Raw genomic sequence first — 26,143 nt, forward strand, 5'->3', positions numbered from 1 at the left:
TTCCTCGTTTGACTCCAGAACTTTACCACTCCTCAAGATTACCGCCTTGCAATGCTCTTTTCCATCTCTTCTTGGATTTTCAGTATCACTAGGCAAAGTACCTTGTGGCCTATTTCGAAGCTCATTAGCTAGTTGCCCAACTTGATTTTCTAGAGTTCTCATGGAGGTTGCTTGACTTTGGATCGCAGTGTCATTCTTCGCCATATAACTCTCAGTTCTTGTCATGAAATTTTCTGTCTTGGCCATGAAATCACGCATCATACTCTCAAGAGAACTTGTTTGGACACCTTGTTGTTGTCTTTGTTGAAAGGCTTGTTGAGAAAAACCAGGTGGAAAATTGGATCTAGGAAGCATAGATGAATTACTAGTACCAGCCCCTTGATTTCTGTATGCCAAGTTTGGGTGTTGCTTGTATGTTTGGTTGTAGGCATTCTGACTTCCCATGTAAAACACAGATGCAGGATTGAATGGGCAATTGTCAAAGGTATGAGCCTCACTACAAAAAACACAAGAAACCTCCTCAAGTTGTCCCACAGGTGAGGAAACATTCTGTTGACCCATTTGTTGACCCATGCTCATATTTTTGATCATATTTGACATAGAAGCAACTTGGGCAGATAAAGCAGTAATGGCATCAACTTCAAGAACACCGGCAACCTTCTTCCCCAAAGGTACTCTAGTAGTGGGCCACTGATAATTGTTGTTGGAAATTCTCTCAATAATATCATAGGCCTCATTATAGGACTTGGCAAGTAAAGCACCATTTGCCGAAGCATCAACCACCATTCGAGTATGAGCATTGAGACCGTTGTAAAATGTTTCCATTTGGATGCAATGAGGGATACCATGGTGAGGACATTTCCGCAACAACTCCTTGAACCTCTCCCATGCCTCATACAAAGACTCATCTTCAAATTGTTGAAAAGAAGTTATTTCCTTCCGGAGCTTGGCATTCTTAGTGGGAGGAAAATACTTCATCAAAAACCGCTCCGCTAATTCTTGCCAAGTTGTAACCGACGCAGAAGGCAAGGAGTTCAACCAAGCTCGGGCTTGATCTCTCAAAGAATAGGGGAACAACTTTAACCTCAAGGCATCCTCCGTAACTCCGGGCAATTTGAAAGAATCACTCACCTCCATAAATAGACGAAGGTGAAGGTGAGGATCTTCGGTGGGTATGCCACTAAACTGTCCCACAGTTTGAAGCATCTGGAACATAACTGGCTTCAACTCAAACTGTGGAGCTTGAATTTCTGGCCTAACAATGCCCGGATTGAGCTCATTGAAAAGAGGTGCTGCGTATTGTCGGATGATTTGATCTCTATCATCCACCATAATCACTGCATTTTGACCATTATTAGGGGCCATTTCCCCTTGAGCTCGTCGTCCATTTCCTTGGTCATCCATCAATTCTATTTCCCCTTGAGCCCTATGTTGAGCTCTTCTTCTCTCTCTGAATGTGCGCTCAATTTCAGGATCAATAGGATATAGATCAATATTACAAATTCTTGGTACTCGTTCATAAAAAATTTCCACCTGCCAATGCACAAGAGTCACCAAAAATGAGTACAAAATAATAGACTAAATTGTAAGCTAATTGACAATTACAATAAAATATATTTACAGTCCCCGGCAACGGCGCCAAAAACTTGTTGTGTTAAAATTAGATACGCAAGTGCACGTAGTCACAAACAAGTAATACAGTGATAAGTAATGAGTATCGTCTCCACAAGGACTGTGAAAATAAAATTTCTATTGCAAAAATTAATTACCAAGCAACAAGCCTAAAAACTAAAATTAAATGATTTATGAATCAACTAAAGGAGTAAGAAAATAAGTAAATTAACTCAAAAGTAGATGCAAGATGAAAATAAAATTTAGTTGTAAGCTTTTGAAATGTGAAAGGCTTGAACTATTGAATCCCCCTATGTTTAGCAAAAACTGTGCGTTTTTGCTGCAGCAAAAAGTTAGCAAATCTTTAGCAAAAATCCCAGGTTAACAAGAACTCCATTAAAGTGCACAAAACTCTTCCAAATTTTATGCAATCAATCCTTGGACTTGTTCAAACATATTCCTATGCCAAGCAAGCTCAAGAATACCATTTCAAGCATAGTTCTCAATTGTTACACAAGGATATAACATATTCCTATGTTATTTCAAATCTAACCTAAAAAAGATTAAGAACTTGTGTCATTCAAGCTAAGTCCATTACATTTAACCTTTCCAGAATTAAATATAACTCAATAATCAAGCTATTGGTGGCCAAACAATATCAAGAAATTAGCAATACACACACTTGAATGAACATGAGAAGTTTTACTAAATATTTGCATAAGAAAATTACTCAACTAAACATAGGGTTCTTCAACAATTCAAACCATTAAAAAGTTTAGCTCATAGCTAACTTAAGAACCACCATTACAAGATAAAACTTAGACATAGAGTTTGAATGTTAAGTTAAAGAAATTAAAAGAGAGAAGAAAGAAATAGCAAACAATAATAGAGGAGTTTTCCAAAGGGATGGATGTTGAATCTTGTTGTGCTTCTCCTCATTCCTCTTTCCTCCTTCTTCTTATTCTTCTTTCAATCTTCTTTTTTTTTTTCTGTGTAAAAATGGCAGCTCCAAGTCTATTTTCGTTCAGCCCCTTTTTTCTCTAAATGGAGGCCCTCTTCTTTCTTCCCTCTCCTTAGGTTTTGTACCTTTTTGCCCCAAATAAACCCTACACATGTCATGTTGATAGCCTCTCCATGTAATAGCTCCAGCTACCACTCTTATATTGCCACGTCATCTCCACAAATGCCACCTCTTTTAATGAAATGCCAACTCACCCTTTTTCTAAGAAAATAAAACACATCAGCCACAAATGCGCTTTGCACGGCAAAGAAAACTTCACAGAATTTCAGCAAAATTAAGAACATGACTAACTTGCTATTTTCTTTGCCAATTTATGCACAAGAGTTATTGATTTTAACTAACAACTTCAAAATACACACAAATACATAAATCACTGAAACTTTCACAAATTAAGAGACAAACATAATTTAAATGACACACAATTACATAAAAAAAATGCTTAAAGTGATATCAAATAACTCTTTACTCAAGAGTTATCATCCACCTAAGAATTCTTGATTGGTTGAGTGTTTTCAAAAACAAAATTTGAATACTATTTTGAGTTTTAGGCTAAAAAATGAAAACACCATTTTTATGTTTTTTGTATTTTCAAAGGGAAATTTCACTATTTGCCCTTAATAATATACCTCATATCAAAATATATACCCTAAACTAATTTGTACAAATTAATGCCTATAATTTTAAAAGTTACCCAAATTACCCTTTAATAAAAATTTCCCTCTAACAGTTTCCTTCTCCTCTCTCTCTTCCCACTTCGGCTTCCCCAACCCCCCACCTACCTCCGAGAAACCCAACCAGCGTTCCTGACCTCCATTCCCTCTCTCTCTTTCCACTTCGTCTTCCCCAACCTCCATTCCCTCTCCCTCGCCACAACGAAAGTCCGAGAACCCAAACCCACTTCCCCAACCTCCATTCCCTCTCCCTCCATTCCCTCTTCGTGTGCATCCAATCGACGAACCCACAACCCAGTCGAGGACGACAAAACAACGACCACAGAATCCAGTCGACACGCACCACCGTCCTCACGCACCACCGTCCTCAATCGACACCCACTTCAGTCAAAAAGGTACCATTTTTTTTAAAAAAAAATTGATTTTAAATGTTCAATTTTGCTATATTTTTGTGGATTACTTGATTACTTGTGATTTATCTTTGTTCATGTACATTCTGTGGATTCCTTTGATTCTGTGTATTATTTTTGGCGAAATTATATGTATGTACAGTGTTTGTCGACGACATATCGATAGGATGTCGATAGGATGTCGACATTTAGGGTGTCTGTTTGAATTTAGCTGTTATTAGTATGTCGATAGGATATCGTTGTATGTCGACAGGATGTCGATTAGTGGGGGGAAATGTATTTTCTGCCCTATATTGTCGACTACTTGTCGACAGTATGTCGATGGTATGTCGATTAATTTAACTTGTTGATTGTTAGGTTGTATTGTCGACTGAATGTCGACTGTATGTCGACAGTATGTCGATATATTGTGTAATTTTTATTTGTTTGAATTGTCGACTGAATGTCGACAGGATGTCGACATTTTGTCGACATAAATGTATTTTCTCTGCTTTTGATAATGTCGACATAATGTCGAGGGTATGTCGACATATTGTCGACATGTTTGTTTTGAAATTCTTGTGTGCTTACTGTTAGATAATGTCGACTGAATATCGACATGATGTCGATGTTATGTCGACAATTTTAAATTTTTTAGCAGCTTTATTTATTTGTTTTTTTGTTTTTTCAGATGGCTCCCAGACTCATTATTCCAGCACCCGAGCATTTCACTGGCCGCGTCACATATAGGGGCACTGGAATTTTTGCAAAAATTAAAGCTCGGTTTGAGGAGTTCAACCTTAATAACACGGCGAAGGAAAGCCGTTTCGGGAGCTTCTGGAATGCCGTACCACTGACATTCTCCTCGGTGTTATTTCACCAGCTGATGCTCCACAAAATGAAAGTGGATGCTCAGGAGGAGTTGAGGATGAGGTTTTATGTTGGTCGGAAGGAGGTCCGATTCGGGGTGCTGGAGTTTGCACTCATTACGGGTTTGGACTTCTCCTCGGGGCCAACAGAAGAGGAGAAGGCTGCGCAGGTCGCGCGCTCGGGGTCAGACCGATTGATCAACAAATATTTCAACCGGTCTGATAGTGTGAAGACAGAAGCACTCCAACTTCAGTTCACAAACTGCCAGAACCCGGAAGACTTGTACAAGCTCGGCTTGTGCTTGTTTGTGGAGTCAGTGCTTCTGGGCCGCGAGGCCAACGCGCTGATCACGCCTCACATCATTAGATATGTGGAAGACCTCGAGTTCTTCTTCCGGATTCCTTGGGGGAAGCACTCATTCGCCAGACTCATGCACTCGCTTCAGAAAGACATGTTGAAACAGAAGGCCAACTACGAGAAGAAGCTGAGTTCGGATGTTCAGCACGAGTGCAAATACACAGCATATGGCTTCGCACCTGCAGTCCAATATTGGGCGTACGAGGCCATTTTGGAGGTTGGCAAGAGGTATGGCACGAACCACGGGATTCGGTTCCCCAGGATGCTTAGCTGGACGAGCAAAGGCGATATTGGGAAGAAAGACGTCAGCGCATTATTTTCTAGACGGGTATGATTTTCACTTATGTTCTGAATAATTATTTAACATAAATGCTAAATGGTTTTATTTTGATATTTGTTAAACCATAAACAGAATCTGGAAGTGGTGAAGGGGCTACTTCCACGGACAGAGGAGGAGGCATTTGTGAGGACAATATCTTACGATGGTGTGGAGAACCTGGTTGATGATGCTGTGGATGACACAGAGGCTGAGGCAGGTAGTCAGGTACCAGAGACTCAGGTCCCGTACACTCGGTGAAAGAGACACTCAGGTACCAATTTCTGGAACTTTTTTTTATGTCTTTATTTTTTTTGATTTTTTTTATATAGTGGAGGGTATATCGTATGCTTACCGTATTTTTTTGATATATATTTTTTCAGGCCACTGCTTCAGAACCTCAGCCCAGTGCACCATCTGCATCAGGCGTTCGGGGTGCCGAGTACACTGATTTAGTGGCTCGGTTGGATAGGATCGAGGGTGACACTCAGGGTCTGTATGCTGCTCATGTCGAGCTGAAGAAGGCATACGAGACCAGCCATGTAGAGCTGAAGGGTGGTCAGAACGTAATTATGGAGTAGCTCAGAGACATATTGGCCATGTTGAATCGTCCGCCAACGACAGCTTCAGCACCGGAGGCCCCAGCAGATCACCACCTCACCACCTCTTTCACCGTTAGGTCCCCTACCAACGTTATACAAATTGGCTCCATTTCGTTGGACGCGCCTGTACCTTGCATTTTCATGAATTTTTGCCAAGTTTTTTTCGAAGAGCGTGGCCAAAGGGGTGGCACATTTGTCAGCATTTTCGAGGCGATCAGCGAACCACGATTGGAGTGTGAACCTGATAAATTCAACCAAAGTAGTTATTGGATATTTCCTGAACTCTTCTGTGACACTATTGAAGCTTTCAGCAGCGTTGCTCGTCATGATGTTGTATCTATCGCCCAAACAATAAGGGTGAGCCCACTTCTCAAACCCTATACTCTCCACATATGCAGCGATGGCCGGATTCATCTTTCTAAGCTTCTCGAACTCTCTATCGCATTCAGTCTTCGACCATGCGTAAGCAACATTATATATTTGGTTGTGAAAAGCATCAGTCTTGAATTTGGCGTTCACGTTCATAACAATGTGGTGATAGCATGCACAGTGGACTGCTTCGGGAAAAACGAGTTCAACAGCATGATCAATGCTTTGATGCCTATCTGACACAAACACTAAGTTCTCAACCACGCCAATTGCTACCCTCAACTTCTGTAAGAAATACGTCCAGGAGTCGTTATTCTCACTGTCAACGATACCATAAGCAACCGGCAACAATTGGTTGTTCGCATCGTATGCCACAGCAACTAACATTATACCGCCGTACTTCGTCTTCAAGAAGGTGCCATCGATACTCAAAACAGGACGACAAAAAGAAAAGCCCCTTCTACATGCACCGAGTGATATAAAACAATACTTGAACCGCTCATCCTCTAAGTACAAGTCAGTAATGGTACCTGGATTCTTCTGTTCCAGCATGTACAAGTACCCAGGAAGCTTCATGTATGAAAACTCAGGCGTACCCCTAGCATACGTAAGTCCCATCTCCCTGCACCTCCACGCCTTCACATAACTCATACTGATACCGTAGTTGTCAAACATGTCCCTCTGTATGTCTTTAGCCTTGTACTTAGTTCCGTCTTGGGTGTACTTCCCCTTAATAAGGTGGCCAACTACCCATGGTGCTGCTTGACGGTGATCTGAACGTCTCGCATTCAAGTTACATGTGTGTTCATTGTGAAATACAGTGACCTCAAAGTTGTCAGAATGCATCTTCTTCCTCCCCCTCAATCTCCATTTACAATCTGGAGCCTTGCATGTAACGTACAACACATCAGGGGATGACTTCTTCACCATCCACTCGAAATTGTTATTAAGGGCAAACCTACCCACAACTTGTCTCAGTTCTTCCTTGTTTTCATAAAAATTACCAAGCTCTATCACCCCTGCTTCCTTACTTTGTAAACAAGTAGTTAGCTCATGATTTTCCATTATATCTTCCTTTGTCCACATGGGAGCTTTGAACTTGGTACAAACTTCGAAAGAGGAGAACGTTGAGAACGTTGCATGACGAGCATGTTCTTTAGTTCTGCCTGGTCGACTACTGCTAGTTCCAGGTGTAGTGCGATTTTCACTACGAGGTTGTCGTTCTCGCTGTGTACCTTGGTTACTCGGTACACACTCTAACCTCAACAATGGTCCCGCTACGGGTTCATCGACTGCTAAATCATGGTCATCGTCCATATTCAAATCTACAATAGGATCATTATTGTAGAAGGGTGTATCGAACTCTTCAAACTGATGAAATCCTGTCGCTTCTTGTTCTTGCCCTACATTGGTCGGAACATCAAAATTGGTCGAACCTCTAAATTGGCCGAACCTCCTCATTCACACCAATCCCAACATCTGTTTCGGGAACGCAAGACCCTACCACACTCCGAGGGAGAGGATTAGTAGGCGGCGTAGGCTCCGAATTCCCAACTTTTCTCACCTTGGTCACGAATAATGGCATAAACTCTGTATTTGACATTGTTGCCCTCATCTCTAAAAACGTTCTCAGTTGGCGTTCTCTCTTAATAACCTCTGGCGCAACCATTTTTCCCTTCATGTACAAGGAACAAATCTCCAACTTTAAATCATACGCTACCGGATCAACTTCCAACTCTTCATATAAAATTTGTCGCAGTTCTTGTAGGGTTGTCTCGGTTGTAACTGTCAACGTCAAGCTGCTATTTGCTTTGTAGATCCAATTATAATTCTCACATAACCAAACACCATCGTACGATACAACAAGGAACACTTTGTCTCCTGCAATTGCAAACCAAAAAAACAAGGTGAGTAAAGGAAAAAACACCAAAAAAAAATAAAAATCGACATCCCATCGATATCTATAGACATAATGTCGAGAAGCACAACACCAGAAATTAGGGCACTGATTGTCGACATTGCGTCGACATATTATCGACATACAATCGACAACAACAACAACCATGCTCGTCATCGACATACTATCGACATACCATCGACATTCAATCGACAATTAAAAACGGTTGCACATTAAATGTTAATAAATTTTACATACGTTCCCAACTGAAACGTTGCATGTCAGACACGTGTCCTATCGACAACATATCGACATGAAGTCGACATGTCGTCGACAAATGTGTTAGCAGTGACACTAAATTGGCATGTTGTCGATAAGATGTCGACATAGTATCGACATTCTGTCGATAAATACGCCATTTCATGCGTTTTTCCCTGTACAGTTACGCATTTAATGACCATTAAATTTTCATACATTCCCAACATTTTTACTGCTCTATAAAAGCAAAGGGAAATCTTATTCATAAGTGCTCTTGTATTCTACCTATCTCTTACTCTTAAAAATTTTCTCTTATTCTCTTAAGTTTGAAATATGGCCCCAAGAAAGAACGGCAAATTCCCCATCCTAACTCCTGAGGAGCTGAAGCAGGAGGAGGATGTTGGCATAGTTACTCCTGCAATGCAGAAAGTTTTGGACGCCGCTCGAGCTTTCGAAAGAGAGCGAAACGGTAACGAGTTCAGGTTCATGCAACTTGAAAGAGAATTTGCAAAAACTGGTGAATGGCCGGCTCCACCACCTGGGTTCCCCGAAGGATGCCGTCGTTGCAAACTGGGCATCTTCAACGGTAAACCGGTGAAGCCTGGAACATTATGCAAGTATTGCAAGGCTCACCCACAAGCCAAAGAATTTAAAAAAAAATAATTTCTTATGTTATGGTTTGTGGGTTTTATTTAATGTTTTTTTTTTAATTTTTATGAACTTTTATTTTCTGTTTTTTTTTTATGTTTTTTTTTTGTTATTTTTAATGAAGTTTATTTTCTGTCAATGTTATGTTATGTTTTATCTACGGTATTTTTCCATCGCATCGATATTTTATCGACATGATGTCGACAAAATATCGACAACTTCTAAAAAAACAACAAAAATGCTTGTTGTCGACATTCTGTCGACAAACATGTCGACAAAATGTCGACAAATAATTAATCCCAAAGTTGGTTGCATGATGTCGATAACATGTCGACATCATGTCGACATAACGTCGATAATGGTCGTCACTGACCTTTCCTTCATAATCATCGACAAACCATCGACATATCATCGACATATCATCGATAACACTGGAAAACCCAGAAATCGACTGAAAACCAGATCTGCCAGATCTCAACAATTTCGTACCAAAAAAAAAGTTAGCCTCCAACAATAAACACACGTATAACAATTTTAAACTACATAAAGTCAAACAAAATGCTTAAAATGCAACTTACCCATTATAATGGTGTAAGATTCTTGAGTGATGTTGTATTGTGCTTCGGTTTTCCACCAACACCCACCGAGAAAACAACCATGCAACAGCAAATAAAGAGAGTGGGACGGATTTCAGCTTCGGTTTTTCATAAATTTTTCAATTTTTTCCTAGAGAGAGAGAGTGGTGCACGAGAGAGAGGGAAGAGGGAAGAGAGAGAGAGAGAAATACACTTTCAGATTTTAGCTTTTTTTTTTTTTTTTTTTTTAAAAAAAAGGGTAAAATGGGAAGTTCATGTAATTAATGGACTAAATTTGTACAAATTATAAAGGGGTATAAATTTTGATATAGGTTGTATTATTAGGGTCAAAAATTGAAATTTCCCTTTTCAAATCATTGAATCTAAAAACTCTCCAATTATTCTCTTAATTTTTTATTTTGAGATTCCCAACCAATCACATTCAATTTTTTAAAACTCAAAAACATTAAATCACACCACAACCAATCATATATTTAAAAACAAATTTTCACTTACAAAATTCAAATTTTGGTTTCCAAAACACATTTTAAAAAAAACATTTATTGAGAGTACTTTAAAGTTGAAACTAATGACTTAATAGCCTTTGTACTTCTAAAAACAAAAAGTAGCATAAAAATGACTCCAATGCAAAGCCTTTCCATGCCACCCAAACTCCCTCTACTCACGTCCCGCCACGTGGCAGTGATCGGTGCCGGGGCAGCGGGCCTAGTAGCCGCCCGTGAGCTCGGCCGAGAGGGACACAGCGTCGTTGTGTTCGAGAGAGGAGACCAAGTCGGTGGGACATGGGTGTACACTCCCAAGGTCGAGTCGGATCCAATTGGGGCTGACCCACGTCGGGCCGTTGTCCACTCGAGCTTGTACCAGTCCTTACGGACCAACCTCCCTAGAGAAGTAATGGGTTTTCGAGATTTCCCATTTGTGGTGAAGAAAGACGATGGAAAAAACGAGAGAGACCCCAGAAGGTTTCCGGGTCACAGAGAGGTTCTTATGTATTTGAAAGACTTTACCAGAGAGTTTGGGATTGGTGAGTTGGTGAGGTTTGATACTGAGGTTGAGTGTGTGTGTTTGATGGATGGTGGGAAGTGGAAGGTGAGGTCTAAGAGGAGAGGTGAATTGGGAGTGGATGAGATTTATGATGCCGTTGTAGTCTGTAATGGTCATTATACAGAGCCTCGTATTGCTGATATTCCCGGTAAATGTTTACATATGTGTCAACGTGACTTAGTTAAAGAGAAATTCACCTTTTTCTTTTTCCCTTTCTTACCCGGTGTGCATGTTTGGATTTTGGGATTATGAATCTGAATTTGTCTCAGCCTAATGAATCTCTTAGACTTTGATTTGTTTTGACAATTGAGCTGTAGTTAAAGAAGACATTAATTCTGTTTCTTCTGTTCTTCACATATGATAGAAGCATAAGTTTTGGCAGCGGTTTACATTTTGTGAATTAATTTATAAATGTTGGGGTAAGACCTGTAAGGCTACTGTTAGAATTTGTCTCTGTTCTTCGTTTTAATCAACAAAACGTTCTTCGGTTCTTGTAAGTTATATTTGATCCTTGCTTTTGTAAATTTGAAAGTGAAAGAAGAAAAGAAAAAGTATTATTTCGGTGCAAATATTAGCATGCTAAATTTTCCTTCACGAAGAAAAAGATGATACATCAAAACTACTGCAACCCTTACTGTTTTTACATTTATTTTCTTGAAGGCATAGATGCATGGCCAGGGACTCAAATCCATAGCCACAACTATCGGATTCCAGAGCCTTTTCGAGATCAGGTTTATTTAAGATTCATTTTTCTCATGTAAATTTCTGCATTTTAAGTTAAATTGTTTATATACTTATCACGTTTGAATATTTCTCACTCTCACATTAACTTTGATGCAAATTATGATTCTGGTAAAGAAAAGATTGTGTGGTATAAAGTCTTCTGAAATACTTTTAGAGAATGAATTCTATCTCTCTACAGCCAGCATCAGCTTATTTTATAATTTTTCACATGATGCTAATAGAATTTGTGAGTTAAAAATGTTTATATCTTATATTATTATTTATTTCCTTTTCCTTCCTTTGTACAATCTTATGTATTAGCATTTGCAGGTTGTAATTTTGATAGGGAGTGCGGCAAGCGCGGTAGATATTTCTCGTGACATAGCTGCTGTGGCAAAAGAAGTGCATGTTGCATGTAGATCAATTACTGATGCAACCCTTGGAAAGCAGCCTGGCTATGATAATCTTTGGATTCATAGTATGGTAAAAAGTACTTACCTGTTGTCACAACTGAGTAATTATGAATATATGAAAACTACCCCGATACCAGAATTTAACTAGCTTAAAATACTAATGCAGATCAAAAGTGCCAATGAAGATGGTAGTGTGGTTTTCCAGGATGAGTGTGCTGTCTTTGCTGATGTCATTCTTCACTGCACAGGGTATGCTATGCTATGTATTCTAATAACCAGATTTGGAACTTTACTTCACTTATATGTGATAATCGACATTGAATCTAAGGCTCTTTCTGCATAGAAAGCAAAACAAATTTCCTTTTTCCTTTTAAAAAAAATAAACTGAAATTTAACTTCAATTTTCCCCCTTAAGGTACAAATTCCATTTTCCTTTTCTTGAAACCAATGGCATTGTGACTGTTGACGACAATCGTGTTGGACCACTTTATAAGCATGTCTTCCCACCAGCCTTGGCTCCAAGGCTTTCCTTTGTTGGGTTACCATGGAAGGTATACCTCTGCTTTAAGCAACATCATTACATTTAAATAATAATAGTTTGGTTTATGACTAGTAAAGTAATAAACATTATTTGAATACTTTTGTTTCCAGGTTATTCCTTTCCCTTTGTGTGAACTTCAGAGCAAGTGGATTGCAGGTCTTCTGTCCGATCGATTTGATCTTCCATCACAAGAGGAGATGATGGACGATGTTAATGCGTTTTACTATTCTCTAGAAGTTTCGGGCACTCCTAAGCGATACACTCATAATTTGGGTGCTTCTCAGGTAATAAGATTCAGACTATAATGCTGGTTTGTCTACAATTTGTTTGTTTCTAATTAAAGATCTGCATTTTGTTATGCTTAGTTTCAAAACCCAGTAACCTTTACCCAATGGCTTCTCAATCTTTTTGAAACCTTATTTGAGCTTCTCATGGGATATTTTTGAATCTCATATTGCCGGAATGAATCTTTTGAATGCTGTGTCTGCAGTTTGATTATGATGATTGGCTCGCAGTTCATTCTGGCTGTACATTGTCTGAGGAATGGCGGAAACAAATGTATTCTGCAGTTTCGAAGAGAAAGCGTGCTCAACCGGAGACATACCGAGATGAGTGGGACGACGAGGATTTGATAATACAAGCCAACCAATACTTCTTAAAATACTTCCCAAAGGAAGTCAATAATGAATAAAAAGTTTCCTTTCTTTTCTAAGGATCAGTAACCATATTCTCTTCTCATAAGATTGGGAAATTACAAAAATGAATCAGCACACACCAATTCTTTTCAAGGTGATAATGGATATCATAAATATTTTGACTATTGGGAACATTTTATGAGATCATTTTGGTTGTAAGTACTTTTACTGTGATGGTTAATAAAGCAAAAGCAAATTGTATTTTTCGTTTTCCCATTTCTACATTGGAAATCATTTTCTTGCTTTTTAGGAGAATTTTATTAGTAATAATGATATCATTAAAAAGATGCCTAGTCTTTTAATTGATATCTTCTACGTTACATACAATTGCATCTCCGAACAATAGTGTCATTTACCTGCATTGTTCTGAGCCTGTTTGGCATGGCTTTGGAGTAGCTTTTGAAGTCGAGCTTTTTTAATTTAAAATAGTTTTTTAGAGAAGCAATGACTCACCAACTTTTTTAGGAAGGACTTTTAAAAAAAATACGGGAAGTTATTTTTTAGTTTAATGAATCTTTTATAATATCTAATTTACCATTTTTTTTCAAAAAAAATAATAATTAAATCACATTCTTGATTGTTATATTACGACAGATTATTTAATATTCTTTTCATAATGAAAACCTAATAGTCTTCAGCAAAAAAAAAAAAAAATCACAGCAGCCATTTTTATTGAAGAAAGAAAAAATAGAGTTATTGTTTTGTCAAAACAATTGAAGGTTAGTATTCTTTAACTTTTCTATTCTCATTATAATCTATTAAATATATGACATGAATAGATTAATTTGCTTTTCTCATTTTGCATTTTCATTTTTACATTCTCGATAATGTCTCTCCCTTTTTTTTTTCTTTTTTAAATAAGAGTCTATCTCTATATGGATTCCATTTATCATCCACTCCATTACTGGCAAAAAGAATATTGTTTTTTTTTTCTTTTGAAAGGAATGAGAGCAATATTACATGATTACATCTTCACTGAATATAATTCAGCTAAAGTGCAAGCAAAATTGCAGAGTTTAAACGTATAGATGACGATAATGCGATTACATGATTACATCTCTATTGGATATATATACATGATTACATGATTAATGCGATTGATTTCTCTTCAAAAAAAAAAAAAAAAGAATGCGATTAATTTACTGTTAACAGTAAGATCATAATTGATTTTTTTTTTCTTTTTAATATTACGTTAGATTTTTTTTTTTTAAAGCATTATAATCTCACATGTTTGTTAATTAATGTAACAAACAAAGACTCCCCAACATTGTATACGTTAATTTTAAAAATAAAATTAAAAAATAAAAATAAACAAACATATTTTTTATATTAATTAACTTTGTAATCATATTAATATATATACACTAATTTAACAAAAAAATAAAAACAAATAAAAACAAATTATAAAATGACTTGAGTACCAATTACTGGTGTTTGATCTTGTTGTACTGTGTTTTTTTTTATTATTTTGTATAGATGTTGACACACTAAGGTGGTGTTTGGTTGGAAAAAAAGAAAACAAAGGAATATAAATGAGAACGAGAATAGTAATAAGAATGAAATCAAAGTATTTAATTTTTCCTATCTTGCATGGGTATGGTATTTCTTTCTATTTTAAAATGGAATAGTCATTTCACCGAAATAATAAAAAAATTATTTTTTTGGAATGTGAAATTCCAATACTCAAATAAAAATTACGATGAAATGAAATTCTAATACTTTAAAATACTTTTCTACTATTTTGGTAGGATAACTATTTTATTTCGAAATAGAATGAAATACCATTCCAATGCAAGATGAAAAAAAAATTATTAATTTTATTTTTATTAATTTTTTAATGCATTTTAATTTTATTCTATTTTCCTTATTTTTTTTTTGTTTTCTTTCCTTCTAACCAAATGTGCTCACTAGTTTTTTTTTTGTTATACAATGAACAAACTTTTATTAAAAAATATCAGTGTTGAGTACATCCAAAAGAAAAGATGGAAAATCGTCCATCCAAACTAGCTCACCATCCACCTTGAGTGCATGCACAACTAATTCATAAGCAATCTTATTGACCGATCGACGAGCATGAATCAGGAAAAATTGGACAGTAAACTAAAAATATACTCTAAAAGAAACTAAGATCATTACAAAGAGAAGATCTCTTAGCAAAAGCAGAGAATACCGCTAAACAATCAAATGAGAAATGCAACTAAATAACCTTAATTTTAACTTTATAGATAGCTAATGTCCCTTTTTTAAAATAATAAAGCAAATGTCCTTTTTACTTTTTAATACCTAAAATACCCTTCATTATATAAAATGTATTATATGTTTTATTTCTTTAATAGAAATTATGAAAAACAATAGATGAATATCTCTCTACTGAATTCTTATCAACTATTTTTTCATTATATAAAAGGTATTATATGTTTTATTCTTTTAGATTTTGCTGTTGTTGTTGCTGTCTAATATGTTATTTAAACATATAATTAATTTTTTATTAATATATCGTATGATATACAAACAATATACCTTAAACCAATATACATATATCACAAACTTAAACTAATATACTATTAAATGAATTATTTTTCACAATATACAGTAGCATACAAAAACTTATACCACAATCATAAGCATATATACCATAGTCAAAAATTAATATACCACCAGCATAGTGAAAAAAAATTATACAAAAAACTTAATTTAATATTCCACAAGTTTTTTTTCTTGTTATTTCTTTCATGAAATACCAACGAACATAAAATCAATATACTTCAGCCAAATATAACTATACCTGATACTTAAATTAATATTTAATAGTTTTTTTTCCTTTCTATCCTTCACGATATACATATCACATACAAACGATATACCTTAGACTAATATAAATATACCATAAACTTAAACTAATATACTATTAAATGATTTTTTTTTCCACGATATACAATAGCATATAAAAACTATATTCTGCAATTATAAGCATAAATACTATAGTGCAAAATTAATATACCTTTAGAATAGTGGAAAATATATATATATTCCAAAAACTTAATTTAATATTCCACATGTTTTTTTTTTCTTTCCTTCATGATATTTTTTTTGGTGAAAGAGAGGTGCATAGTACCCATTCATTGAACAAAAAACAAGCAGAAACAATAGAAAAACCAAGAGCAAAGGGATACTCAGAACAAGAGACTCCCCAGAAGCAAGCAACTACAACCAATACCACAAAAGAAAAAAAAACAACACCAGCAAAAACCAGAACATCTAGAATGATAAAAACCGGAACAACAGGAACTTCCCAAGCACCAGCAACGTTCTAAGGGAAAATCCAACATCCTGAAGCTTGAGAAGACCCAACAAAAGAAAAACACCTACCCTGCATCTGGATTCCATTCCTTATAGTCATCGAACACCAACGGGTCCACATAATTCACATCAATATCCCCAACAGCTGCATTAAGTTTAGCCCACTTTGCCACATTGTAAGCCATGAAATTCTCCTTCCTACTGATATGCTTGAGTTTCCAAAGCCGCAGCTGTGTAGAGCAGCTTCGAAACTGAGCAGAGATTCCATCAAGATCAATGCACCGCTGGACTCCTTGGGTTTCCGAAATGTTTGTTACAGCGCTTTCATTATCCGAGAAGAAATTCACACAAGTGAGTTCCAACCGCACAACATGCTTGACTGCACATACCAACATCAAAGCCTCTGCCAATGCTGAATTTGTAGTAGAAAAACGATCTGCAACAACGCTCCATATATGATTTTTCGAGTCCCTAAAAACCGCTGCACAAACAGAGTGATCAAGACCGATAGTTACATCAGTACAGCAGGTCATCCATCCTTCCGAGGGTGTAAGGACAGTAGCATGCTTCAAGTGGCGATCTATTTTGCAAACCAAGTGATCATTGAGCCGCCTACAAGCATCTCGAATTGCCACCGTAATCGGTACTAGATGTCCATTATGAATAACTTCGTTCCGCGTCTTCCAAATCACCTCAAAAATGCATAAGGCCCCTGTCATAAACTCGGTGAAACTAAGATTGGGGGGTCTATTTCTCATGCATCCAAACCAGTCCATCCATTCCTCCCAACTCTGTGAAGGACTTAAATTTGTTCTAATTCCCCAATTGCTACCAAACCAGGCAGCTGAAGCATAATCGCAATTCCAAAACAAGTGGAAGGATGATTCCCTCTTCTTGTTACAGATTGGGCAGAGGGTTGATTGAAGATTCAAAACCATTGCAATTCTTTCACGCGTAGGGAGAGCGTTATTCATGATTTTCCACCACAGAAGCTTCAGTCTCGCATGAATAGAATTATTCCAAATGAGTTTTCATGTCCCACTAGGAGAGGCTACACATCTACGCTTAGTGATTATATGGTATGCTGATTTAATGGAAAATAAACCATTAGCCTCACCTAACCATCTCCACGAGTCAACTTGCTGAGAATTCGGTAGACCAATGTTTAAAATATGCCTCGCATCGTCACGGTGAAACCATTGCCTGACCCTTCTTTCATTCCAAGAATGATTGTCATTTAAGAAATAATCCACCAAGTTGGCCCCCTGCGTAGCATCCAGTAATGGTTCAGGTTGACTATTCCCGGTTAGGACCCAAGGGTCAAACCAAATTGATGTAGACCTTCCATCACCAATTCTACGACATATCCCTTCTCTCAAAAGGGGACGAGTTTTGAGGATGGCTTTCCACAACCTCGAATCCGATCCCTTACTTTGCACATCCCAAAAGCTATATCCCTTAAGATATTTGTTTTCCATAGTCTGGAACCACAAACTTGTAGTCTCAATTACCATTTTCCAACCCCATCTCATAAAGAAAGCCTTGTTAATATCCTTAGTTTGTCTGAATCACAGGCCTCCATGAAGTTTGGACTTACACAAATTGCCCTAGGCCTCCATGAAGTTTGGACTTACACTTTCCTTCATGATATACTAATGAACATAAAGACAATATTTCCTAGTGAAATATAACTATACCTCAAACTTAAACTAATATTCCACATTTTTTAATTTCCGTCTTTCGTTCATTATATACCATAGCACATTAAAATAATATACTACAATCTTAAACTAATTGTTGCCCCTGATTTCACCCAATATACGTGGACCAATCGAACAGGGACACGTGGATCAGATAACTTGTAAATGTTTGCTAAGTCTTTGCATGCCACAAGGAAACACCCTGGGCATAGGTCCCGGAGGAGGCACCCGGAGTGCAAGGTGCTCCCGGAAGCTCGCATAACACAAAGCCTCTCCGTGAGGTGTCAGGCTTCTCTTGAGCAATCAAGTCGCATTTAATGCTGCAAGGGAGGAAGCGTGTTGGGACTGCAACACACAATAAAGTCTGACGACACAACCTCCAAACATCAGCGCGACAGTAATGATCATTTAAGTCTAGCGACGGCTACTCTGCGAAGAGTCACATCAATCACAAGGCAAAAAGGACATTCCTCATAAAAACCCTACATCACCTAGGGATTTGACCATGCATTACTCATGGTATATTCATTGGGAATACCCAACTTTATGGATACTTACAGATACGTTTGTAAGAACAATTCTAGGGATTACCCCACCAAAACACTATAAATACCCCCTCAAAGCTCATTAAATGGGATCGAGAATCTTGGGCTGCATATGAGCAAGAAGAGTAAATACTCACCAAGAACATTCTCTGTATTTATAAGGGTGACATTCTCTCAAGTGTAGAATCTGTATTAAATACATCCATTAATAAAAAAGACTCGTGGACTAAGGCTCATTAACGCCCCAACCACGTAAAAATCCTTCTCTCACTTTCTTACAGCTCAATATTATAATCATATTTTAGTAGTTGCCAAAAATCTCGGTCAACATTTTGGTGCTTTCATTGAGAGCTGAAGAAAGCTGCTACACAACAAGCATTTGACTTCACAAATATGGTGGAGACAAGAAGTACACGTCAGCCTCGCCCTCTGGAAGATGCTCAAGACCCAAACGAGGAAGATGTAGCCTCAAGAGCAGCAGAGGAGTCCGAGGAAGAAGAAATAGTCCCCGATGAGGACTACGAGGGAAACCTCGATGAGTATGCCTATGACGAAGGAAGTTACTCGGAACTAGTGCTTCTTAGACAAAAAGCTATCGATCACGAAGCCGAGATCGAAGCTCAGAAAGCGCGAAACCAGAAAATGCAGGAAGTGATGCTAGCCATGCAAAAAGCCATGGAAGCAGCTGGCATTCACGTGCACCCCAAGGCGATGACCGCTGGACTCAACAGGGAGCCAGCGACATCTTCGCCTAATTCCTAGCAGCAGAAATCTAGGGAACCTAGCCCTATAAGATATCCTGTTGAGGGAAATCAAACAAAAAACCCTACTTCTACCCCTGGGCGAAAGAAAAAGGTGCAGGATCCGCGAAAGGTCCGCTCAGATTTCCCTAAAGGGAAAGGTCCGCAGAGGGGCAAGCCCCAAAAAGGGAGTCTTGGCCCTCAGGATCGAGGGGACCGAAAGAGCGTTTCTGTGCACCAGGAACCAGGGGGTAGAGGGAGAAGAGGACAGAGATGTCCTCCCATTGATCTGAGAAATCAAATCAATGGGAATCAAGGCGACCTCCGGGATCACCTTGACCAAAAAAGATACGGGCCCGTGGTTTCCTCGGGTACGTTAAATGAAGGAATTATGGCGGAACTCGCCATACTCCGAAAAGACATTGCTCGAGTCTCCCGGAGGTAGAAGGGAGACGACTCCGATCTCGGTATTGGGGCCGAGGATCGGGAGCCATGTGCCAAGCACATCCTGGAGGCGGAGCTCCCTAAAAACTTCAAGATGCCCGACATGGCGGCATATACCGGGAACTCCGATCCCAGCGACCACCTGTCACGGTTCAACCGTGTCATGACGGTCATGAGGGTCAGCAATGACGCCAAATGTCTGTGCTTCCCACTCACTCTAAGTGGGTCCGCAGAGAAATGGTTCAAAAAACTGGAACCAGGGTCCATGGGCTGTTGGAATAAGCTTCAGACCAACTTCCGGAGACAGTTTGTCGCCGCAAGAAAAGTCAACTTGGAGGTCAGTGCCTTGACTAATATCAAGCAACTGCCCACCGAGACCTTGAAGAATTACATCAAGAGGTTCCGAGAGGAAGCCTCGAAGACTAAGAAGGTTGATGACGGACAACAGCTTGCACTTCTCCAAGCAGGTATCCGTACTGGGACTCCCTTCTGGAATGAATTGCAGCAAGAAGGGGCTGTCAGCCTCCAGGACTTCCAGAAAAGAGTCCAAAAATATATCAACCTCGAAGAAGCCCAAATCGTGGCTTATGGAGGCTATTATCCCACCGGGATAGCAGGGTACACGCCCGGAGTATCGCCCTCGGGTACTGCCCCGACCGCGACTCCACAAGTGAGTGGCATACAATTCTCTGCTACCCCCGGGTATAGCCAGGGCCAAGCTTTGGCACCAGCATCTTCTCATTTCGGCAACCCGTCCGGAGTAAATGGGCAAGCTCCTTCACATGCTGCCCCGACTGCTAGCTTAACAGGCCCTTCCCAGGGACCGAGGAGTAAAAGGTCCTCCAAAGGTAGCACCCGAATGGGAGAGAAGCGCCAGAAAAAGGGGTACACCCCCCAATATACTCAATACACGGAGCTATCGGACTCCCAGGAACGTGTGTACTTCGCCACTAGGCAAAATACGCACTACCGGAGACCACAGCCGTTGTACAAAGACAGCTCCCGGAGAGATCCGAGCAAAAGATGCGAGTACCACAACGACATTGGTCATAGCACCAATGAATGTAAGAATCTCAAGGACGAGATCGAAAATCTAATCCGATTGGGCCACCTCTATGATTGGATCAAGAATAGGCTGCCCCACCTTAATCCGGGTCAGGTGGCTGGGGGTATGCCTCCGGGAACACCAGGGGGTACAATAGGAGTATTGGCTCCGGCTGCTCCCGCAGGTGACACCTAGCATATTCCCGGACTGCCACCCCGGCCTAACGGGCTGGTAGCCATGATCTCCGGAGGTCCCCATATCGGAGGGAACACTCGCAAGGAGCGAAAGCGATACGCCGAGGCCGCAAAACACAATGAGATATGGGAAGTTACTCAACTCCCAGCTCAAAGGCCTCGGCTGATGGACCAACCCATCACGTTCACGGAAGAAGACGCCAAGACGGTGCGCTTCCCTCATCACGACCCGTTGGTCATAGAGACCCCCATCGCGAATAAAGTGGTGGCCAGAGTCTTAATTGACAATGGGAGTTCCGTGAACTTGCTCTTCAGAGAAGCCTTCACCGCGATAGGCTTGACCGACCGTGACCTCTCGCCTAGTGGGTCCCAGCTCACAGGGTTTAACGGGACGACACTTATCCCAATGGGAAAAGTGAGGCTCCCGGTTACTCTGTGCCCGGATACTCCCCAAAGCACATTTAAGTATTGCACCTTCGTGGTGGTGGACTGTCCGACAGCCTACAACGCGATCCTCGGTCGACCGGCCTTAGTAGACTTTGGTGTCGTCACTTCGATCCGTCATCTGTGCCTAAAATTCCCTACCCCGGAGGCCGGAGTCGGGACTGTGAGGGGGAATCAGGGGGAAGAAAGGCAATGTTATAATGTTGCCACCCACCTACCCGTACTTATGGTCCGGGAGTCCGCTGAGCCAGAGACGGCTGAAGAGGATGAGTTGGATCCTCGTGTAGGGTCCGAAAGGATCGTGGAACCAATGGAGGACGTCGAAGAAATACCAGTGTGCGACGTCGACTCCACCAAAGTACTCCGGTTAGGGAAGAACCTGGACCCGGAGGAAAAGGACAAAATAATAAAAACACTGAAGGGCGCCATCGACATCTTCGCATGGCGCCAAGAAGACATGACCGGCATAAGCCCTCATGTCATCACACATGTACTCAATGTCAACTCGGACATGCCTCCTGTACAGCAAAAGAGACGCCCGCTCGACTCGGTGAAAGCCGAAGCTCTAGAGAAAGAGGTGGACAAGCTTTTGACCAACGGCATGATCCGCGACGTGTACTATCCGGAGTGGCTGGCCAATCCGGTCCTGGTGCCCAAGCCGAACGGAACTTGGCGAGTTTGTATAGACTTCACTGATCTAAATAAAGCTTGTCCAAAGGACTGTTTCCCGCTGGCCAGGATTGACCAAATGGTAGACACCACTTCCGGATTTAAACTGTTATCTTTCATGGATGCCTATGCTGGGTACAATCAAATAAAAATGCATACGGCAGACCAGGAGTGCACTAGCTTCAGGACCGATAAGGGGGTATACTGCTACCTAGTCATGCCTTTCGGACTGAAAAACGCCGGAGCAACCTATCAAAGAATGGTTAACCGGATGTTTAAAGGCCTCCTGGGACGAAACATGGAGGTGTACGTGGACGACATGCTCGTCAAATCCAAAGCATGCAACAGCCATGCAAGCGACTTAGAAGAATGCTTTGAAGTTGTCCGGAGATACGGTATGAAACTCAACCCAAAGAAGTGCACCTTCGGGGTCAAATCAGGAAAGTTCCTGGGTTTCATAGTCAGCCAAAGGGGGATTGAAGCAAACCCGGAAAAAATCCAGGCTCTCCTGAATATGCCATCCCCCAAGAAGCATAAAGATGTGCAGAGCTTGACCGGAAAGGTAGCTGCATTAAGCCGTTTTATCTCACGATCCACGGACAAGTGCATACCCTTCTTCAACGTGCTAAAGAAATGCCAAAAGTTCGAATGGTCGGACGAGTGCGAGGAGGCATTCAAAAGGCTAAAAGATCACATGGCCAAGCCTCCTATCCTATCGAAACCCGTCCTTGGAGAAGACTTGTTTCTTTACTTGGCCATCTCCGAGCACGCGGTCAGTACTGCCCTGGTCCGGGAAGAAGAGAAAACTCAGCATCCCGTGTACTATGTCAGTAAGCGCATGATAGGAGCCGAGACAAGGTACCCGGTCATTGAAAAACTAGTATTTTGCCTCCTGATGGCGTCAAGGAAGTTAAGGCCATACTTCCAAGCCCATCCGATCAAGATTCTGACCAACCACCCGCTTCGGCAAGTTCTCCAAAAGCCTGAAGCGTCCGGAAGACTCCTCAAGTGGGCAATGGAGCTAAGTCAATTCGACTTGCACCACGTCCCCCAGATTTCTATAAAAGCCAAGCCTTGGCAGACTTCATTACTGAATGCAACGAAGCCGAGGCAACAACAGATACGCCGGTACCACCAATCCCCACCTGGAGGGTATTTGTAGACGGAGCTTCTAATGAGAACGGTTCAGGAGCCGGAGTGGCTATGATATCACCAACTGGACTGCGACTCCAGGCGGCCCTCCGATTTGACTTCACAGCTTCAAACAATGAGGCCGAATATGAAGCCCTGATAGCAGGGCTGAAATTGGCAAAAGCTGTAGGAGCCAAAAGAGTGGAAGTCTACAGTGACTCCCAACTGGTCGTAAACCAGGTATCCGGAGAATACCAAACCCGCGGCGAGCGGATGGCCGCATACGTAACGATAGTCCGAGAACTGCTCCACGAGTTCGCAGACTACAAAATAGAAAGAATCCCCCGAGAAAAGAACGCTCATGCGGACTGTCTGGCTAAGTTAGCCTCGGACAGCGAAATCGAAGAGCTGGGGGTAGTACCAGTGGAACGCTTGGCAGAACCAAGCATCAAAATAAAAGAGACCACACTAACGGTTGGGCAAGAACCCAGCTGGATGGTCCCCATCATAAAATACATAACAACAGGTGAGTTGCCCCAAGAGAGGGCACTGTCTCGAAAGATTCAGTATCAGGCTCATCGTTATGTAATGATGGACCAAATTCTCTACCGGAGAGGACTCAGCATGCCTTATTTAAGGTGTGTATCGGACCCTGAGGCTAGACAAATCATGCTAGAGGTCCACGAAGGGTTCTGTGGAGATCATACGAGAGGACCCAGCCTCTCAAAGAAAATATTGAGGCAAGGGTACTTTTGGCCAACAATGAAAAAAGATTGCATAGACTATGTCCAAAAGTGTGACTCGTGCCAAAGGTACGCGAACATACCGAGAGCCCCTCCAAATGAGATCACCCTGATGATCAGTCCCTGGCCCTTCGCGGTCTGGGGAATAGATCTCATCGGGTCTCTGCCAACAGGAAAAGGAGGGGTAAAGTATGCAATAGTAGCAGTAGACTACTTCACCAAATGGACAGAGGCTGAGCCTATGAAGACAATAACTGCCAAGAAAGCATTGGACTTTGTTATCAAAAACATAGTGTGTCGATACGGCTTGCCTCACAAAATAGTCTCCGACAATGGAAAGCAATTTGATTGCGAGGAATTTACTGACTTCTGCAACCAACACGGAGTAGTGAAGAGCTTCTCCGCGGTAGCCAGGCCTCAAACAAACGGCCAGGCGGAAGCAGTCAATAAAATCCTGAAGGTAACCTTGAAGAAGAAGCTGATGGCCTGCAAAAACAACTGGCCTGAAGAGTTGCCAAGGGTATTATGGGCCTACCGGACGACCCCCAGAACCACGACCGGTCACTCGCCTTTTTCAATGGCGTACGGTTGTGAAGCAATGGTCCCGGTAGAAACATTATTCCCATCCCACAGGAGGACGACTTACGATCCTGCCACGAATCAGGCACTGCTTCAAGAAGCTTTGGATCAAGTCGAAGAACTCCGGGATGAGTCTCAAATACGGATGGCTGCTTATCAAAAGAAGGTGACCAAGTATTTTAACTCTAAGGTTAAAAACAGAAAATTCGCTATTGGGGATATGGTCCTAAGAAGGGTTTTCCCAGCCACCCAGGAACCCGGAGTGGGGGTACTTGGGCTAAATTGGGAAGGACCATATGAGATCGAGGACGAGATCGGTTCCGGCACTTACAAACTAAAAAGAATGGACGGAACCACCGTGCCAAGAGCCTGGAATGCCGATCACCTCAGAAGATATTACCAGTAGCGAAATAAAACTTAGACTTTGTTCAAAGGGTTTGTACCGTCCAAATGTATACCTCCTCTACATGTTAAATAAAACTGAGTGCCTTAAAAACAAAGTTTCTATGCCACTCAGGGGGGTACTAGGGTATGCCGCACGGACAGACAGAAAAACAAACTAAGTAAAATATCCTGACCCAAAGGGCAGGTCAAAAAGTATGCGCAAAAATAAAAAGCATAAGTATAAAAACCCTGATCCAAAGGACAGGTTAAAAAGAGAAGTATGTGGCAAAAGAAAGATCACATATAAAATATCCTGACCCAAAGGGCAGGTCATATACATATAAATGGCCCGGGGATAGGCCTTAAAAAATATTGTCTCCCCTTTGAATAAAAACTGCTACCTATATATATATAGTTCCAAGGCAGCAGCAAATATGTACAAAAAAAAAAAAGAAGAGAATAATAAAAGAAGCGGGTGGAATCTTGGTGATACTGGGTCAATCATAAGGTAGCTCAGTCAATGCGCGGAGGAAGGCGAGGTCCGATACGTGCCTCTACCATGGCATCAAGTTTCTTCTTCTTCTCCCGAAATTTGGCAATCATTTCCTCGGGTTTGGGATAGAAGGTAAGCTTGATATTTTGGTCGTTGGTAGACCAAGCCATGTAGACCCCATCATCGAAGCGCTTTGGACACCGGGCGCAGGAAACAGGAGAAAGGAGCTCGGCTCTTTTTGCCTTCTTGATGGATTGCTCCTTGTAGTCCCTGAGCTCCTTCAGCTCCGCAGCTAGAGCGGCCTTGGACTCTATGTTCACCTGGTGAGTTTCCTCTAAGGATCTCACCTTGGCAACCATCTCGTCCAAAGCCTCCCTGGCCTCCCGGAGTTCCCGCCTGGCCTTATCAGCAGCCTCGCTTTGTGCCCTCAGCTCCTCCTGGTGTTGGGCCTCCAACCTGTCCCTCCGTTGGGCCTCGTCCCGGATCATGGCTTCCGCCTGAGCCTCCCTCCGTTTGGCCTCCTCCTCTTTGGCCTTGGCAGCCGCCTCCTGGCGCTCAGCAGCCTCTTGGTAGATCTGCCTCTCCGCAGTAAGGTCCTGAAGGACCTTCCTGACGTCGTTCATGTCCCCAAAGTCAGACAGAACGAAGCCGTGATTTATGATGTTCTTGGAGAGGCGGCCAGCCTCAGCAGCAAGCTGAACAATAACACAA

The 26,143-nt window shown here is 41.0% G+C and overlaps 2 protein-coding genes and 1 non-coding gene across 3 annotated transcripts; all 3 read left to right on the plus strand.

The window, feature by feature from the left end:
• The first annotated feature begins 841 nt into the window (after positions 1-841).
• LOC133038636 (small nucleolar RNA R71) lies at positions 842-948 on the plus strand. Its single transcript, XR_009688135.1, has one exon. It is a non-coding gene; the product is annotated as a small nucleolar RNA R71 (small nucleolar RNA).
• A 2,424-nt stretch (positions 949-3,372) lies between these two features.
• Positions 3,373-5,533, plus strand: LOC133037959 (uncharacterized). Its single transcript, XM_061115796.1, has 3 exons — positions 3,373-3,698; positions 4,384-5,247; positions 5,332-5,533. The coding sequence occupies exons 2-3, from the start codon at positions 4,384-4,386 to the stop codon at positions 5,494-5,496; spliced, it is 1,029 nt and encodes a 342-aa protein (XP_060971779.1). The 5' UTR covers positions 3,373-3,698; the 3' UTR covers positions 5,497-5,533.
• Positions 5,534-10,169: 4,636 nt separating this feature from the next.
• On the plus strand, positions 10,170-13,231 carry LOC115711277 (flavin-containing monooxygenase FMO GS-OX-like 4). Its single transcript, XM_030639612.2, has 7 exons — positions 10,170-10,797; positions 11,310-11,380; positions 11,703-11,855; positions 11,952-12,034; positions 12,201-12,336; positions 12,437-12,610; positions 12,817-13,231. Exons 1-7 carry the CDS (start codon positions 10,221-10,223, stop codon positions 13,015-13,017), a joined length of 1,395 nt encoding a protein of 464 aa, XP_030495472.2. The 5' UTR covers positions 10,170-10,220; the 3' UTR covers positions 13,018-13,231.
• The last annotated feature ends 12,912 nt before the right edge of the window (positions 13,232-26,143 follow it).

This window comes from Cannabis sativa, chromosome 5 (assembly GCF_029168945.1).
Source record: "Cannabis sativa cultivar Pink pepper isolate KNU-18-1 chromosome 5, ASM2916894v1, whole genome shotgun sequence".
Classification (NCBI taxonomy): domain Eukaryota; kingdom Viridiplantae; phylum Streptophyta; class Magnoliopsida; order Rosales; family Cannabaceae; genus Cannabis; species Cannabis sativa.

Excerpts from the sequence above, each read along its gene's own strand:
- LOC115711277 (XM_030639612.2), top strand. The coding sequence starts at position 10,221 with ATGACTCCAATGCAAAGCCTTTCCATGCCACCCAAACTCCCTCTACTC. Across the intron at positions 10,798-11,309 it reads TCGTATTGCTGATATTCCCG|GCATAGATGCATGGCCAGGG; the intron begins GTAAATGTTTAC and ends ATTTTCTTGAAG. Across the intron at positions 12,611-12,816 it reads ATAATTTGGGTGCTTCTCAG|TTTGATTATGATGATTGGCT; the intron begins GTAATAAGATTC and ends CTGTGTCTGCAG.
- LOC133037959 (XM_061115796.1), top strand. The coding sequence starts at position 4,384 with ATGGCTCCCAGACTCATTATTCCAGCACCCGAGCATTTCACTGGCCGC. Across the intron at positions 5,248-5,331 it reads GCGCATTATTTTCTAGACGG|AATCTGGAAGTGGTGAAGGG; the intron begins GTATGATTTTCA and ends AACCATAAACAG.